Source organism: Petaurus breviceps, unplaced genomic scaffold (genome assembly GCF_028583685.1).
Source record: "Petaurus breviceps papuanus isolate PSGF00001 unplaced genomic scaffold, PetGlider_PUasm1.0 685, whole genome shotgun sequence".
NCBI lineage: Eukaryota > Metazoa > Chordata > Mammalia > Diprotodontia > Petauridae > Petaurus > Petaurus breviceps.
In genome coordinates, this window is record NW_027186455.1 from 667,809 (window position 1) to 686,571 (window position 18,763).

The window sequence follows — 18,763 nt, forward strand, 5'->3', positions numbered from 1 at the left end:
TGAACTTGGGTCCTCCTGACTCGAGGGCCAGAGCTCTATTCACTGTGCCACCTAGCCACCCCTTGATCAATTGTTATTATAGAAAACTGAATTCTGGGCATTCCCTTATAACTGGTCAGCACACCAGGTAGGACAGACAATCTCCTTATCATAGATGTTTCAGATAAAAGTAGTACTTTCCTGGTTAAAAACAACAACAACAACAACAAACAAAAACAAAACCCCAAAATTTAAGTTCATTGAGACTTAAATTCTTCCTATTCTGATTGAAGTGAACAGAAAGATGCCCCCTCTGGTCCTCCACTGCTCCCCTCCTTAGGAAAAAAAAAATAGGTTCACACTGTTAACAGTTGACATTTTCAAGAGAAAGGAAAATTGGAACCCATTTGAGAATGTGCATTGAAATTGCAAATCATTATCAAATCAATGGCAAAGAGCCTTAGAGGTCATTTTGTTCACACCCCCCTATTTGAGATGTGATTTTCTCCTACAACAGTCCTAATACTGCTGATCTGGCTTCAAAATATCCCATGAGAGTTGTGTCGAAAAAAAATCATGATATGCATAATTGTTATTTTTTCCCATTGCACCTTTATTTATTTATTTTTAACTGTAGTTTGCTGTTCAGCATTTTTACATAGACTTTCCATAATCATATTACATGTCCCTCCTCTTCTCATTCAGTCCTATTCCTAATCAATCTTTATGGATACTGCTGCTGATTTTCATGCTATTCTTTCAACATTTATATTGTTCCCTGGGTCTGGGTTGGAAGTTTGGGGTGAGGAGAGTCAGCCCTTGGTAAAATTGTGAAGTAGGTGAAGTTTGTCTTTTAAGCCTGTCACATCCCCTTTCTGGGCCTTTTTCTCTACTAGGTATTAAAGGTTGGATTTTTTTTGTTACTGTTGCTATTTGTTTTTTATCTTTTTTGTTTGTTTTATATCACCCAGGCACTTGTTTGGAGAAAAGTCACTAACACCTTAGTATGAATTAGTTGAAGGTTGAATCACAGAGCCTTTGAGTGAGAGGTTATTTAGTTCAATCCTTTCTGTATGTCAGAATTCCAGGAGCATTCGCATTAAAAAAAATCTAGCCTAGGGTAAGAATACAAAGAAAAGACTGTCTCCCAGGTAAAATACGAGGCTTGTCCCATGCTTTAGATGAGTTATTTTTGGGCAAGAGAACTTCTTTGCTCCCTAAAAATTTCACTATGTGATTGTCGATTTCACCTGCATGGAAGGCCAGCCTTAGGTGAGGGTGAGGTGCCATTCTTGGCATTTAAATACTAGGAGAAATTGATCAATTAGTGTAAATACATCCAAATTCTGTCAGAGAACAAGCTTTTGGGATGTGAAATCAGGCATTTTGCAAGTGTATGTTAGGGCATTAGTGGGTACCATTTAATGCAGTGGAGGAGTCATTTATGTAAATGGTCCCCTGAGTGAGTTAATATATGCCCCATGGTGCGTAGAGACCTCTCAGGGAGATTATTGGCAGGGTCTGGCTGACTACCTCCATTTTAAAATTTACCTATTATCTTTTGTCATTTTCTCTTGTCTTTTCCTGACACATTGGACTGACTTATCTCAATGCATTTGTAATTCAAATAATGATATGACAAACTGATTGTTACAATGATGGAATTGTAAATTATTAAGAATTGCATGTTCTATGTGGGTGCTCTCTCTTTTAAAAAAAATCTTCAATTAAAGATACGCTCTTCAAACACAGTCATGTCTCTCCAACCAATCTTCAGTTTTTGTCTCTGATTGACCCATCACACAGGCTTTGTTCATGCATAATCCTCAGTCAAGATAGCATGCATATCAGGACTGCATGCCCATGATATTTTCATATTTCTGACAGTTCCACAAAAAAAACCTCACCATAGACTGTTTCATCTGAAGTCATGCACTAACCAAGGCTGAGGTTGATACTGTTTAAAAGTGGTTCGGAACAGAAGTAAAAGAGATTAGAGGCAATAAATAGTCATAACTTCTAGAGGAAGGGACACTTATCATCAAGGGATCATTTCAGAAAACCAAATCAAGTTTTGGACATCCAAGGGGACCTCTTCAGATATTTGGTCCATGCTAAAAAAAAAATAACACATTTATTAAAAATAGAGATTTGTAAACACCAGCATGAACCGATACATATGTCAGGCCAATGAATAAAAGAAAAATAAATGATTCCCCTCTCCTCTCAATATCAAAGACTGAGACTCATGGTATTAATGGGATTATTGATAAATAATTGCTCCAAATTTATCCCCCCACTGTATAGGTTCCTCAGTTATGGGGCAAAGAAGCTCAAAAAGTTTGACCAGTGATGAAGACAATGTTGATTTTTGAGAGGACACAATCTGTATTCACACAGTCAGATGTTGGATATGTTCTTCTCTTTTCTACTGTGTTAATGAACTGTTCTGAACTGTTCTGCTTGACACCATTAATTCCATGAGGCTTCTGCTATGGTCCATCCTCACACAGAAGTTTTTCATGATGGTGCTCAGACAAGTTACACTGAATCCATTGTGCTTTTGTGTCTGCTATTTGTAGATTGGAATATTTTGTTGATAACCTGTTTGAAGAGGTTGAAGGGTCATCTGATCTTGTAGGATGTGTACAGCTGTGGTGCTTAGGTTTCACTTAACAGCCAATTTCTTTCCCTGCAGGAGTCTGTGATGTCTCAGCAGAAAGATCCCTCTCTGTTCTGCCCTTCACAAAGTTGTATAAATATACACAAAGATGATGACAATGAGGTTTAGGATAGTCCCAATAATTCCTAGCATGGCTAGGATACTTTCTTCTTTGTTTTCCTTTTCTTGGCTGCCTCTGTCTTCTTCATTACCACTAGTGATTACCATCTTGGTGGCCAATGTCTTTATCCTCCTCCTTAGGCTAACCTGAAATTAAAGAAATATCAAAGGGCATTACTCTTTTGCAAAGGCTTTTACTTTGCTAAACATACTCCATAATTATGGTCAGTCCATGCAAAGACATGGGATAGAAAGATGTGCTGAGTAGCTGGGAGGAGTGGGAGAAGCTATGAGTGGGATGGGAAAGTGAGGCAACTTGGGAGGGAAGACATTACCAAATACTGACCAATTTGGGGGACACGCATTTGTTGACCATACATATAGGACACACACACACACACAATATGGTTGCAGAGCTAGACCTATGACTTCACAGATATAGATAAGTCTCACTGATAATGCAGATTAACTTCTCTGCAACTTAAAATCTTAGATACCAGATTAAGTGAATTGTCCAGCTTTGGACTTAAGAAGTGAACCCATCTCCTTGATTTTGAGGCCAACAATCTATCCGTTATGCCGTATACTACTTTTCATAATAACATATAACACTAAACTTAAAATAACAAACTTAGTAGTATATTAAAAATTACACATAATTAGCAATCAAACACTGATTCTACTACTTCACTGCTCATATGACTATGGACAAGTCACATGAGTGAAGAACCTCTTTTGGTCTTCATTTTGTCATCCCTGAATGAAGAGGCTCTAAATGCTGTAACACTGTGAGTCAGATACTCCTCTAAAGTTGTTTTCTCAGAAGCTATGCAATTAAGAGGGACGTGCGGTCCCTTCGTTATGTGTCCCTGTAGAAGTCACATGTGCTGAGCTGTTCTTTAAAGTGTCCTGGTAACAGAAAATACTAAAAAAACTTGGGCATTGGTGACTATAGTCACATCATTGACAACTTCAAACTGGAAGCCCTCTCAACATTCTTGGGAGTACCTGAGGCAGAGGTAGGAGATAGATTGTTTATACAATAGATTACTCCTATAAATAAAGAAAAAAATGAGGAGTGACTTGTGTCTAAAAATATTTTCAATTTACTGTGACTCAACTGAATTCAGTCTATTGAAAGTATTTGTTCAGAATTCTCTATATCGTGCTTTTATGGAGGAAGAACAGGTCACTGTTAATAACAAATTTAAGAAGTATGAGTCATATCAACTTTCTAACTAATTTCCTCAGGACTTACACAACTTTAGTCATTTTGCACATTATTTTCAATGTATTTGTGGATGCAGGGCAAAGGGTATGAGCTCTATCATAATCATTACCTAGAAGATGCAAAATATATTCCAAGGACATAGAAATCATAGATTTTAAAAGCTGGAATGTACCTTGGGATCCTGTATAGGATTTTAGAAGTCAGAAAGGACCTTTAATACAATCTAACCCAGAATTTTAAAGAGGAGTAAATGAAGCCCACAGAGGGGAAATGACTTGTCCGAGGTTTCACAGAAAGTACAGTGGAAGAACTTAGGACTAAAACTCTAATGCCCTGCATTCCAGGCCATTCTTTCTTTTGTGTTAAAGGGTCATAAAAAGACTCAAATCTATTCTATTTAGTGTACATCTCTAACTAAAGAAATTTTATTTGTTAGGATGAATACACCACTCTTCATACATGCTTATTTTCTGCAGTTATTGCCTCATTCCTTCTGCCTGAATACCAGCCAAATTCAGAGTTCCATATTACCCAGCTATTTTTCCTATACATTGCTTAAAACTTCCCCTTTGTCCTCTGTCTCTATTCCCTTTCCTATCAATCAGGTTGGTTGATAGAACCAAATCTAGAAGAAACCTCAGTGGTCATATAATCCAACCTCCCCCCCCCTCAATTTTTAGGTGAGAAATGGCCAATTGTATAAACAATAATAGATTAAGAAAGTTGGCTTTTTGGCCAGTATTCAAAAGGCTAGGCAATCTCTACATTAAATACTCAATATATTAATAAAAATTTATTAAACTTCTACTATGTGCCAGGCATTGAATTGTGTTGGACATAAAAAAGTCACAACCATTCCCAATCTCAAGAAGCTAACAATCTGGGCAGTTACATGGTGCAGTGGATACAGCATTGACTTTGGGGTCAGGAGGACCTGAGTTCAAATCTGACCTCAGATACTTACTAGCTGTGTGACCCTGGGCAAGTTGTTTTACTTCAATTGCCTTAAAAAAAGGCACTGACAATCTAATGTAAGACACAACGTGCAAATTAATATATAGAAAACTAGCTATATACAGGGTAGATAGAAAGTAATTAACAGAGGGAAGTCACTAGAATTAAAAGAGGGTTAGGGAAGACTTCCGGTAAAAGAATAAGTTTTAGTTGGGACTGTTAACCTTTATAGTTTAGTTAAAGATGAATAATATAGGATGTGTGTGTGTGCACATATTATTTATTTCCATAAAGCTAGTTGAAACATGATCATGGAGTCAGAAAGAAATTTCTGATTCATGAACAAAGGAATGAGAAAGCTTAAATATATTTTAGAACAATCCCAACTCAGGGACAAATTTATGATTACAGAAAAGGAATTTTATTAATAAGATAAGAGAATTGACAAAGTGTAAAGTGATTTTATGACCAAGAACATCTGTTTTTTCTTCATCATTAACATGCCATAACATAATACATGTCCACAAAATATTTAGATAAGAAGAAGTTCCATTATTTAAGATAGTGTCTTGGGTTCAGGGTCTCATCCCTGGCAGAAGAAAGAATGCTCTTACATCAGACCCATCTGGGGTTGTTGACATAGGAAGAGGTATTCTCTGAGTTTACTCAGAGAACAAAAGAAGCTGTTGGGTCCAGGCTCTTCTTCCGGTTGGTTAGTTCAGGCCTTGGATTTTATTAAGGGATATTAAATTGATATCAAATTATTATCAGGACTTGAAGGAATCTAGGGAAGCCTGTAGGCACAGTGGAGGAAGGAGAGCATTCCAATCATGGAGGATAGCCAGAAAAAAAATGTCAGAGATTATAATGAAAAAAATGTTAGCACTACCTATGTGTTCTCAAAATTGCTGTCAAAGGGTCAGAATAGTGGATACTCTACATTATTCCTGTTGAGACAAGTGACTTTTATTCCAAGTACATATTATTTTGGTTATGTTATTTTTTTATTCAAATCCTCCAAAGCTTTGCAAGTGAAACAGGAAATTAGGAATAAATGCTTTTTCAACTCCATTTAAGTCTTACTCTGATGTTTCATTGTGGCAAGAAAGTGACCCTGAGATTTCAAAAGCTATGCCACTAAGGTTTAAGAAGTTTCCACTACACAACAAAGCTTTAAGTAAAATTCTTGTGATAGTGTCTAGTGTCTGAGGTGTCTGAGCCTAACTGAATCAGGAGAATCTAGAAAGGCTCAGTATTAGGAGGCCAATCCCTAAGTGATAAATTCACAAAAGCCCACAAAACGAGTAAAAATATAAGCTGGCCCTTAGTCCTCTATAAGGACATAAGTAGCCTACTGGATCACTAAAGGAAGAAACCAGATAAACCCAAATCCCTTGATTGAGGCTTGAAGCAATGACCTAAATCCCCTTTCCCTTTTTCAATGGTGAGTTTTAATATCAACTGGACCAGCATAAATCAGCAGCAGTCCCTGAACTTTGACCTGCCCAATAAATCCAGGATCCTCACCCCCTTCTCTTAAGACCTGATGCTGCTTGACCCAGATAAGAACCCTATCAAATCCCAGTAAGTTCTATTTAACTAAGAGTCCCAGGGGACCTGACCTTTTTCTATCCACCCTGATTGTTTCTCATACTGTATTTTCCCCTCAAGAAGTTATCTTCTTTCTTATCATGTGTGCTGCTGTGGGATACTCCACCTCCCCATAGGTCAGCTTTCTCATTTAGAAGCATCTGCTGTTGTCCAGGACTGGAAATAATGGTCTTGAAAACCTTCCCTATTTCCCAAACCCAGGAAGGCCTGGAAACTCTGTGCCTCAACAGTAGGATCTACCCCAATCTCCCTGACATACAGTTTGTGACTGGGGGCCAGTCTAGAACCACTTACACCAAGGGCTCTTACCCTGGCAGCATAAGGGGCAATTAATGGAAATGGCTGATGCTCTTTTTTTACTGTACCCTGAAATCCCTAATCTCTCTCAAGCTATATTAATAATCCCTTTCCCTAATGAAGGGACATGGTAGCATGGTAAAAATGGTAGCAGAGGATGGTAATAATCACAGTTCTTAATCTGTATGTAGACATCAACTAAAATGGTGAAAACCTTGATGTGAAACTTTAGTCCAATGACTAACAAGGGACATACTACTCAAGAACCTTGATCACACTAATAGTGACATAAGCATGAACCAGAAGATGGAAGGAAATTGCTGCTAAATGGAAGGGCAGCAGACAGGTTCTCCTTGGAGAGACAAATAATGGAACTGGTTTTATTGTTCATCACCCATCCTTTAAAAGAGAATGTATTTTAACATTTGAAAGAGAGGCCTATTTTAACATAGGCCCCCAAGGAGTCTGTGAATAGAGTTCAAAAGGTCTATGTACTTAAATGGGGAAAATATTTCATTTTATTTTCTCTAACTTCAAACTGAAATCTGAACTTTAGCATTTCCTTCAAATATTTATTCTGAGATGGAGTCCTTAAGCTTCACCAGACTGCCCAAGGGCTCCATGCCATAAAAACTTAAGAATTTCTTCTTTAAAACCTATTTCGAAGTTGAGGTCAAGATGGTGGAGTAGAAGCAGGACCTCCTCATGGCTCCAGCTTCCACTTTCCACAATTCATGTAAAAGGGGACTCTGAACAAACTTTGGAGCTACAGAACACACAAAATGACACAGAGAAGCTAATCTCCCATTGAGGACAGCCTGGCAGGCTGGCAGGAATCAGCCAGTGCAGTGCTATGGGAGCCGAGCCCAGGCCTGGGTGAGCAGGAGGTTTTAGCCCAAGGGCGGGCCTGACCAGCTGGCAGCTGGAGGGACTCCAGAACACCAGAAGCTGTGGCAATCTACAGAATTATCAACACATAGATGCAAAGGACAAAGTGAGAGGTCAGTGCAGTGTGGACTTTGGGACCCAGTAGTTTGGAGTGCATCGGCTTTTGCCTCCAGAGCAAGAAGCCACTGCCGAGGCTGTGCAGCTGCCCCCATGTGGCAGCTTCAGCTCCTGGCTTGCAGGGTGTAGGGGGACCAGGCAACCAGTCTGAGGGGTAATCACTCTTGCTTTAATCTGCTTGGATCTGGATTGCAGTCTAGGGTGGAGGTCCTGGGGTGTGTGTACAGCTTGCTAGAGCATGTGGAGGCTTCAGCAAGGGAACCCAACTAATACCTCCAGCAGCTGAGAAAACCCCAGCATTTCATGCAAAGCTCCTCTGTCTGGTAGCAGAGTCCTACTGTGACAAAAAGCCCAAAAGTAAAGTAATTGAGTGGCAACATGACCAGGCAAAGGAAACAAAGCAAACAGAAGAAACCAACATTATACTACTATTTGGGGGACCAAAAGGATGAAAGCATGAAACAGGAGGAAGACAGTGAAGTCAGAACTCCTGTACCAAAAGCTTCAAAGGAAAATACAAGCTGGTTACAGGCCATAGAGGACCGTAAGAAGCAGATAAGAGAAATGGAGGAAAAATTGGGAAGAGAAATGAGAATGATGCAAGAAAATTACGAAATGAGAGTTAACAGCCTGACCAAGGAAAATAACACCTTAAAAAATAGACTAACTCAAATGGCAAAAGAGGCTCAAAAGGGCAATGAGGAGAAGAATGCTTTAAAAAGCCAAATTTGCCAGATGGAAAAAGAATCTCAAAAGCTCACTGAGGAGAATCATTGCTTCAGAATTAGATTGGAGCAAATGGAAACTAATGACTTTATGAGAAATCAAGATACTGTTAAACAGATCCAAACAAATGAAAGAATAGAAGGCAATGTGAAATATCTCATGGGAAAAACCACTGGCCTGGAAAATAGATCCAGGAGAGATAATTTAAAAATTATTGGACTATGTGAAAGCCATGATCAAAGAAAGAACCTAGAAATCATCCTCCAAGAAATTCTCAAGGAAAACTGCCCTGATGTTTTAGAACCAGAAGGCAAAATAGAGCTTGAAAGAATCCACCAATCACCTCCTGAAAAAGATCCCAAAAAGAAAACTCCTAGGAATATTATAGCCAGGCTCAGAAATTCCCAGATCAAGGAGAGAATATTACACAAATATATAACAATAACACAAATTGACACAAATATATAACAATAACAAGAGTCATTATTCAATAATATATAGATGATGAAAGGATGTGAACATTCTTTTTTTTTTTTAAGCAATTGGGGTTAAGTAACTTGCTCAAAGTTACACGGACAGTTATTTCTGGGTGTGGTGGTAAGTATCAGAGCCTGGATTCAAAATGTAAACATTCTTTTTAAGGAGAATTAAAAATTAAATTTAAATAATTTTTAGTTTTTACCTCATATCATTAAAATTAACAAAGATTAATATACATCTCCATGAAAACCCAAGAATGATCAGCACTAGAGGCAGCTATGAGAAAATATTTGAATGTGGAATTGTGAATTTACCTGATTATTCTGTATATCATTTTGAAATTATTCAAGAAAAGTCACTAAATTGTTAATGTCCTTTGATCTAATAATCCCAATACTGGACCTTTATCTACAGGAAGTCAAATACAGAAACAAAGGTCCAATAATTACACAATACATAACAATTTGTTATACAATATTCACAATTTTTATATAAGAAATAACTAGAAATAAAGCAAGTACTAATCAACTAGAGAAGAGTGAAAAAAATCCCTTTAGTATATGAAAGTAATGGAATGTTTTTATCCTGTAAATAATAAAAACATAAGGAATTCAAAGAAAAAAAATGGGGAATTTGTAATAACTGTTGCAGAACAAATTTATCAGAACCTCTTTCCCCCAAAACAATTATATAGAAATTGGCTATGACACTAAAAATGAAAAAAAAATGAAGGCACAGAACAGATCTTTCTTCTCATGGCAGAGAGATATTTTACTAGTAGGAGAGGAAAGTGTCAATGTGATAGCTATATGAGATATTTTAACTTGCTTTCTTTTTCACAAAGAAGATTCAATCTGGAGAGTGGAGATGTTCTCCCCCTCCCCCAAATACTGGGGTATTGAGTCAAAATGCACTTTTAAAAAGATATCTCTTATTGTTTTTATTCTTGTTATTGGTGATTACTCTCTTGGGGAGGGGTAGAAAAATATGCTAGGAAATGTAGGTGATGTAAAAAATAAAATCTCAATAATTTTTAAAAGGAGTTTGTAAAAAAGAAAAGAAAAAAAGGTAGAGATCTTAGCCTAGTTATAGCTATGCAATTAGTCAGCTGACCATGATCACCTCATTGAGCCTCAGTTTCTTAAACTATAAATTGAGAAAGTTGAAGCATAAGATCTTTAAAGTCTTTTGCCATCTCCAGTCATCATGATGAATATCTGGGCACTGGACCCAGATGGCTCTGGAGGAAAAAGTAAGGCTGGTGACCTTGTACAACCCTCCCTCACTCAAATCAAAGTCAATTGTAAGTCATGTCATCATCTCCCTGATGTTGTGGTCTTCTTTAAGAATGAAGGACAAACACACAACAACCTCCTTTAAGTCCTGTATATTATAAATTTCTCTCAGTCTTATGTCAGATTTCTTAGCCATGTTATTAAATATGATGATGGTGATGATGATAATAATAATACCCTAAAATCCAACTTATTAAAATTGTTTATTTTATTCTTTGAGCTACTTTGACTTTTTGTATTAACCTTAATTTATTGATGTTATTTTTTTCTTACTAGTTTCTGATTAAAGGAGTTTAGAATTTCTAATATATTTTCATTTTCCAGATTTGTTTTCTCAGATTTCTCTTTTGTTGATTTTATTTGATAAATATTTCATTTTTTTCAACTTTGAATCACAGTTAAGATATTGATAATAGTCTTGCAATGCCTTTACATAGGTCTTCAACAGCTCTCTCAAGTCACTCATGTCATATTGGAGTGTGATTCCTGACTTTATGAGTATTTCTTGAAAACTCTACTTTTCTCCTGTGTTTCTCATCTTAGCATGGGCACTGAATATACTGCTATTTGCAGGTCATGATATTGTTCACACTATTTGTCAAAAATGTAAAAGTGTATTTTTTCATAATAGTTTGATGTAGACCTCAAAATATCTGGGGGAAATTAAGTAATAAACTGTACTGAACTCACTATTATTGTAGACTGAACTATAGCTATTACCTACAATCACTCAGACATAACGTTTATCCATAAAAATTTAAGAAAATGTTTAGAAAGATATTTCCATGGATCACAACAAAATGTGGCAAGTTCTCAAAGAGATGGGAGTATCAGATCATTTTACTTGTCTCCTAAGGAACCTGTATTTGGGGCAAGAAACAACAGTTAGAACTGAATGTGGAACAACTGATTGGTTTAAGTTAGGGAAAGGAGCATGACAAGGCTGCATATTGTCAACTTATTTATTTAATTTACATGCAGAGTACATCATGCAAAATGCCAGATTGGGCAAATGAAAAGCTGGAACTAAGGTGCTGGGAGAAGTCTCAACAATCTCAGGTATGCAGATGATAACCATTCTGATGGCAGAAAGTGAAGAAGAATCGAGAACTCTCTTGGTAAGGATGAAAGAGGAGAGTGTAAAAGCTGGCTTGAAGCTTAACATAAAAAAACCCTGAGATTATAGCAACTAGTTCCTTTACTTCCTGGCAAATACAGAGAGAAGAAATGGAGGCATTACCAGATTTTATATTGTTGGGCTCAAAGATCACTGTGGACAGCTACTGCAGCCATGAAATTAAAAGATGCTTGTTCCTTGGAAGAAAGGTATGGCCAATCTGGACAACATACGAAAAAGCAGAGACATCACCTTGCAAACCAAGATCCACATAGTCAAAGCTATGGCTGTAAGAATTGAACTTTAAGGAAAAGTGAGCACTACAGAATCAAAGTTTTTGAATTGTGGTGCTAGAGAAGACTTTGGGGAGTCCCTTTGATAGCAAGGGGCTCAAATCAATCAATACTTAAATTAATTCAAATTACTCATTGAAAGGGCAAATACTAAAGATGAAGTTTAAATACTTTGGTCACATAATGAAAAAGAAAATCAGAACTCATTGTAAAAGACCCTAATATAGGGAAAGATTGAAGAAAAAAGGAAAAGGGGATGGGGGGTTGGGAATTAGATTGCTAGATAGTGTCATGGAAACAAGAAACATGAGCTTGGACAGACTTCAGGAGACTGTGGAGTATAGAAGGGCTGGTGTGCTATGGTTCATGGCAGACATGACTGAATGAATGACAACAAATAACAGCATACAAATTACTCATAATCTCTAAGCTATGTGGAATCAAAAGTTTTCAAAATGAAAAACCAGAAGAGAAGATAAACATCATGAGGCAATTAGGTGTTTTAGTGAATAGAGTGCTCAGCCTGGAGTTAGGAAGTCCTGATTTCAAATCCAGCCTCAGATACTTACTAGTTGTATGACTTAGGGCTGGTCACTTGAGAAAATGAAGACATTTAAGTCTAGCACTTAGCACAATGCCAGAACACAGTGCTTAATAAATATTCACTGAGTGACTTTGTCACTGACCTAAGCACTGTCTTCCTGTTTCCTCAACTTTAAAACAGAAATAATAACACCTATTTCAAAGGTTTGTAATGAGGATGGAATGAGATATTTGTAAAGTACTTAGCACAGTGCCTACAATATAATAGGTGATTAATAAGTGCTTATTAGTACATTTAAATGTAAGCATAGAATGAACTTTGTCTCACTTCTGTGGCCATGGATTTGACTGGTGAATGTTCACCTTAAATGTCTGGTCTCATGCTCACCATCCCACTTCCCAGCCCTCTGCATGTCATGTCATATAATGTTTTTTCATTCTTTCTTTTATTTATTCATTCATGAAGGCCACATCTCAGTCTGTTACTGGAATTATGGCAATGATGTTTTTGGTAAGCCTAGGGGAAATGATTTTTTTTCATAAAACTTCTATCAAACTGTAAAAAAATCAATCATTTTATCCACCTTCACAATAGTCCCTAATACAGTTGGCCATGGTGATGCATACCTGTAATCCAAGTTACTTAGAAAGCTGAGGCTAGTGGATCTCTTGAGCCCAGGAATTCTGAGCTTCAGTGGGAAGCTCATGAGGAACTTTCACTAGTCATAAGTTTAACATTATTATGGTGAGTCTCTCGGTTAAGGAATAGATCACTTCTGGTTCAAAACAAGTCAAAATCTCCCATGCCAATCAGCAATGGAATTGGGTTTATGATTAGCCCCTGAGTATCCAGCCTTATTGAGATGAAGGGACAGATTTGAAAAAAAAAACCCTATTTTTATTTAGAACATTGTGTCTAAAAGAAAACTACCAGGGCGGCTAGGTGGTGCAGCGAGTAAAGCACTGGCCCCAGAGTCAGGAGGACCTGAGTTCGGTTCTGGCCTCAGACACTTAATACCCACACAAAAAACTAGCCGTGTAACCTTGGGCAAGTTACTTAACCCCAATTGCCCTTCAAAAAGCAAAAAAAAAAAAACCAAAAAAAAACTACCTGGATAGTAATTTGCCATAGAACTATTTCTAGTTAAATCCCAACCAAAAAGATGAAAATGAGATCATAATATTAATAATTACATATGATTACATATACAGTTACATAAGTAGTTACATTCTAATGGATAATTATTAATAATAATTTAGTCTTTTAAAGATTTGTAAAATGCTTTACCCATATTATCGCATTTGAGCCCCATAACCTTTTGGAGTAGATACAGAAGGCATTATTATTCCCATTTAATAGATAAGGAAATTGTGGCTCAGACAATTTAAGCAACTTGTCCATGGTCACACTGCTAGTAAGTTTTAAATGCAAAAGTCATAACTATGTCTGGACTATAAGTGTCCCATACTCTTTAAATCCCATAATCTACTCATATGAAGCTAGCATTCTTCATTTCCAAGTGATTTAGACCAAAGTACCTTGGATTTGAAGTCAGAACACCAAGATTTGTGTTCTGTCTTTGCTACCTACTCTAAGTAATTTTATATAACCCATTTATTTTCCCAAGGCCTCAGATCCTTACCTGTAAAATAAAGGGTTGACTTAGATGATTTCAAAGTTCATGTGTAAGTTTCAAGTATAATGTTTTATCTTTAATCTTGTTTCTACTGTTATTCCTTCCCAATGTGCCCTCTCCTATCTCCCTGACTTTGGCTTTGTGGTGCACTCTTAGTAAAGTATGCTTTCTGTTTTCCCTTTTCAAAGTCCCACTAAGAAAAAGAATAATTTTATTCAAGAACACTAACATCACTGTCCTTGATTATATTAGCAATATAAGTGTTTGAAGAAAGTCCAAAGGAAATTATTTTCACAGCTCTTGGAATTGGATTAATAAAGGACACTAGAGACTTGGCCAATTTCCCACCACCTATCATCTAGAAAATGAAACATTATGGAAGTGCCCTAGCAGTCCTAGATAGAGTTATTTGTACTTTTCTTGATGAGGCTGCAGTCTTCATCCATTCATGTTTTCTTTGGTAAGAGGCATCATTCCAGAGAGGAAATAGCACTGGATTTGGAGTTGGAAGTTTGGGGTTTGAATCACAACTCTGCTATACATTATCTTCGTGACTCATTGGCCAAGTTGTTCCTTGTCTTTGTACCTCAGTTCTCTTGTCTATAAAATGAAGACTAGGTGATCTCTCTGGGCCCTTCTAGCTCAAGATTCAAATGAATCCCCATGCTTTCAGAAGGTACAAATATAAAGTAAATCCATTGTTTTGACTTTGGAACACATTTTCACATAGAACTAGAACCACAGAATATCACATTTAGAAGGAACTATGAGATAATATAGCCCAACCTCCCCTCATTTTATAGATGAAAAACTAAAAGAGGTAAAAAATACCTTGCCCAAGTTCAGCAAGCCTAGTAGCAGATCTGGGACTTGACCCCAGGTTTCTGATGCCAATGTCTAGTTTTCTTTCTACAACACCAATAATTTTAATTTGTACAGTTTTCAGGTTTTACTGAGTAAAACAGATAGGTCCTACTTGTCTTGAATAAGCAGCCTATATTTCATAACTATTTTGCTTTGGAGCGCTATACTCATGAACAATTCACTCACTCAGAAGAATTTGCATTTTTGTGTGATTTTCTCTATGACCAGCAGGGTGGGTTTTTACCATATTTTTTCTACAAGACTCTCATCATCTCTGCATATGGGAAATTTATATTGAATCACAGAATCTCAGACTTGAAAAATACCTTAGAGGTCATATCTAGTTCAATTTATATTTGGATCAGAATCCCTGCCTTACATCAAGCCCAAATTTATCTTTCAAAAATTTACTGATTGCTTTTCTTTTTCCCTGTGTGGAGAAAAAGCGGAAGTCAAATATCTCTTCCATGATAGTCCAGTTCCTTCAACTATTCCTTATATGTGATGATGTCAAGGTCCTGTGCCATTTTTATGGCCTTCCATTGAACACTCTTCACCATAACAATGACTTTCCTAAAATATATGACCTCAAACTGAACAGTGTAGTTCAGATATGATCAATGAGGATACAATATAATAGTATTATAGGTCCCCAGGTTCCTAGACCTGGACTAGTACCTTTCTTAATATGGCCTAAGTTCACAGAGGCAGCTAGGTGGCACAGTAGATGGAATGCCAGACCTGGAGTCAGGAAGAGTCATCTTTATGAGTTCAAATCTGGCCTCAGACACTTACCAGGCAAGTCACTTAATCTTCTTTGCCTCAGTTTTCTCATCTGTAAAATGAGCTGGAGAAAAAAAATGGCAAACCATCCCAGAAGTTTTCCCAAGAAAACTCCAAATGGGGTCACAAAGAGTCAGACACAATTGAAAAAAGATTGAACAACAAAGTTCACAGGAGTTCTCTTATTTACCATAGGATATTATTGAGCCATATTCAGTTCATTATCTATTAAAACTTAAAATTCTCTGATCTTTTTCATGTGAACTTTTATCCAGTAATAATTTGCCACTTTGTGCTGAAGGAGCTGATTTTTTTTAAAACCTGAGTATAAATCTTTCCATTAATCCTTATTAGATTAGATCATTTTATTAGATTTGGTTCAGTTAGGGGTGGCCAGGTGGCTCAGTGAATAAGAGCACCGGTCCCAGAGTCGGGATGACCTGGGATCGAATCCGGGCTCTGATACTTAGCACCACACCCAGAAATAACTGGCTGTGTAACCTTGACCAAGTTACTTAACCCCAATTTCTTAAGAAAAAAAAAAGATTTGGTTCAGTGGTCTAACATGGCAAAATATTTCAGGATCCAGATTCTCATCATCTAGTGTGGTAGCTACATCACCCAGTTCTGTATCATTTGCAACTCTGAGAAGCATATCAGCTATATCTTTATTTGTATTTGAATTCAAATTGGAAATTGTATAGGTCTGAATGATGTATGTCTGGCATATAATAATAAATCTTATAGGGCTATGGATCCTGAAGGGAAAGTTGGACAGATATATAATGAAGACCTTGTCCTCTACCCCCAAATGGAGAGGTGTTAGTCTACACATTTTTGAGACCTGTCATGGATAAAGCTATATGAATTACACCACTAGCCAGTGCTGGTGTCTTGCCATCTAACTACATCAGAACCCTGTACCCTGTGCCCCTCATTTAAATTCTTGCTTAGGGAATAAAAAATAAAATTACTATTACATTGATAATGGAAAAGAAGCAACAGTCTATTGCCCTGTGGCTCCATTTATAATCTTTGGGACTGCCTAAACCAAAATTCCCTTCTCTAACCTCCCCGATACGTGTCTGTACTATAATGCCAAGGAAAGGCAACTTCCCAAGGTTCAAAATACCAGCATAGGTGCTCTCCATTTTATTCAGTGACAAACCAAGAACAGAGAAGATCAAAACATGACATCATTCAAAATACAGCATTTACTAAGTGTGATTAAATAATCTCCAAGTACTACCCCACCCCAGGACCTTCCAATCATTCAATCAATTACAAAATCCCTGTTCTAAATACTACTCCACCCCTAGGCTGTACCTTCATTTGGTCCATCACAAAACCCTTCTTCTCAAATGGAGATTAGTTTCCAATCATAAGTAAAGTACATTCATTTGTTCAACCACAGAACACAAAAAGGTCAAAAGTTCCCCACCCTTGGATCACAATTGAATCTACCCCAGAGTTACATTAAGTTTAAGCACAGCACTTAATACCCAAATGGAGGTCTTTTCTTCATCTTGACACTAGGCAAGTTCTCAGCAATCTTAGTTCCTGGGGAGACAAGGCTTAGCAAAGCCACAAGATACATTGCCAGTCCCTTCATTAATTCATCCTCTGTCTGTAGAACAGTCCTAGAACCCCTGAAAACATTAACAAAACCCTCTCCCAGGATTTCTGTAAACATACAACAAGAAAATCCTTCTTCAGGGCTTCTGAACCAACAGAAAGGTTCCCAGACCCCTGCAACAACAGCACTTTCCTTCACCAGTGGACAGTATTCACTCTGTCTGCAGGACAGTCTCCAGACCCCTGCAACAACAGCACTGTCCTTCACCAGTGGACAGTATTCACTCTCTGTCTGCAGGACAGTGTCAGGGCTTCTTAGCCAACAGCCAGGTTCCAGGACTTCTTCAACAGGAGGACTGTCTTTCACCAGTGGACAAATCTGGCAAAACAACATCAAAACAGACAGACAAAGTACCAGCAAAACAGCCATGTCTCCTCAGTCCTTGGCAGCTCCGGGAGCAGGTCTCAAAGGTCCAGGATGATTCAAGGTGGCCCCCAGCAATTCTCTTAGTCTCTCTCTCTCTGCCTCCACGAGGTGCTGCTTCCAAAAAGTTCTTCTGCCTCTCTCTTGTCTCTCCAAATCTACCACCAGCTCCTCCCAGTTCGTGTCTCTCTTTTCAAGTCAACAAGTCCATCCCACAGGTGGGATTAACAAGCTCTGGGTTTTAACACAATCAATTTGAAAACCAAGCCAATATAGGGGGATCTTTATGTTCCATTACTATCACAGTGTCACATCCTCCAAATAGAATATATTTATTAAATGGTAAGAACTTTTTTCAATTTTATATTTGTACGTGTAGTGCCTTCGTGCAGTGCCAGGAATGCAGTCAGCATTTAATAAATGTTTTTTGGTTGATAGTAAAAAGTACACTGGACTTCAATGTCAGGAAATCTAGGTTCAGCCCATAGTTCTGACAATTTTCAGTTATTTGTCTTTGGTAGAATCCTTTAGACTCTTCAAGGATCGCCTGCATCAGTTATAACACAGGAATAAAACTAGCAAATCTATTATGCAGCAGTATTAAGAGAAAAGTATTTTGTAAATATAAATTTAAAATATATTATATTGAAATATAAATACATGTATAAATAAGCCTTAAAATATAAATAAAATATAGAAATATATGTTCATAATATATAAATATATATGAAATATATATTTTATAAACCTTAAAATATAAATAAAAACTACTTCACATCCATTTATTGTACAGTACTAATGGGAAGAGTAGAAAACAAAAACATATACACACACCTGTCAGGGTATTTGCCATTAGAGAAAGAATGATTTTTTTCATAAGATAACTATATCATGAATTATATCCCTATGTAGAATGCTCAAGCATGTAAATAAGGAATTTAAATTTAAGAATGTCATAGTTATGGTATAACCCGTGGGCCATAGCCATAGTTCTAGATTTACATAAACTTTAGTTCAATCTTAGGGATGTCACAGTGATCATAATCTCATAATTTTTGACCGGTAACTCTACTTTTGGAACATCAGATTTTGGTTCTTGACTAGGTCTGAAGAGATGCAGTGTGGAATAATGGATAGAGAAATGACTTCAGAACCAGAAAGTCTAGG

The 18,763-nt window shown here is 37.2% G+C and overlaps 1 protein-coding gene across 1 annotated transcript in view; it reads right to left on the reverse strand.

Moving 5' to 3' along the window:
• Positions 1-2,645: 2,645 nt before the first annotated feature.
• Positions 2,646-18,763, reverse strand: part of TUNAR (TCL1 upstream neural differentiation-associated RNA) — a 74,029-nt gene continuing 57,911 nt past the window's right edge. Inside the window, exon 2 of the mRNA XM_069104242.1 lies at positions 2,646-2,908. Within this exon, the coding sequence (XP_068960343.1) occupies positions 2,723-2,908 (186 nt within the window). The 3' untranslated portion in view covers positions 2,646-2,722. The remainder of the gene's footprint in view (positions 2,909-18,763) is intronic.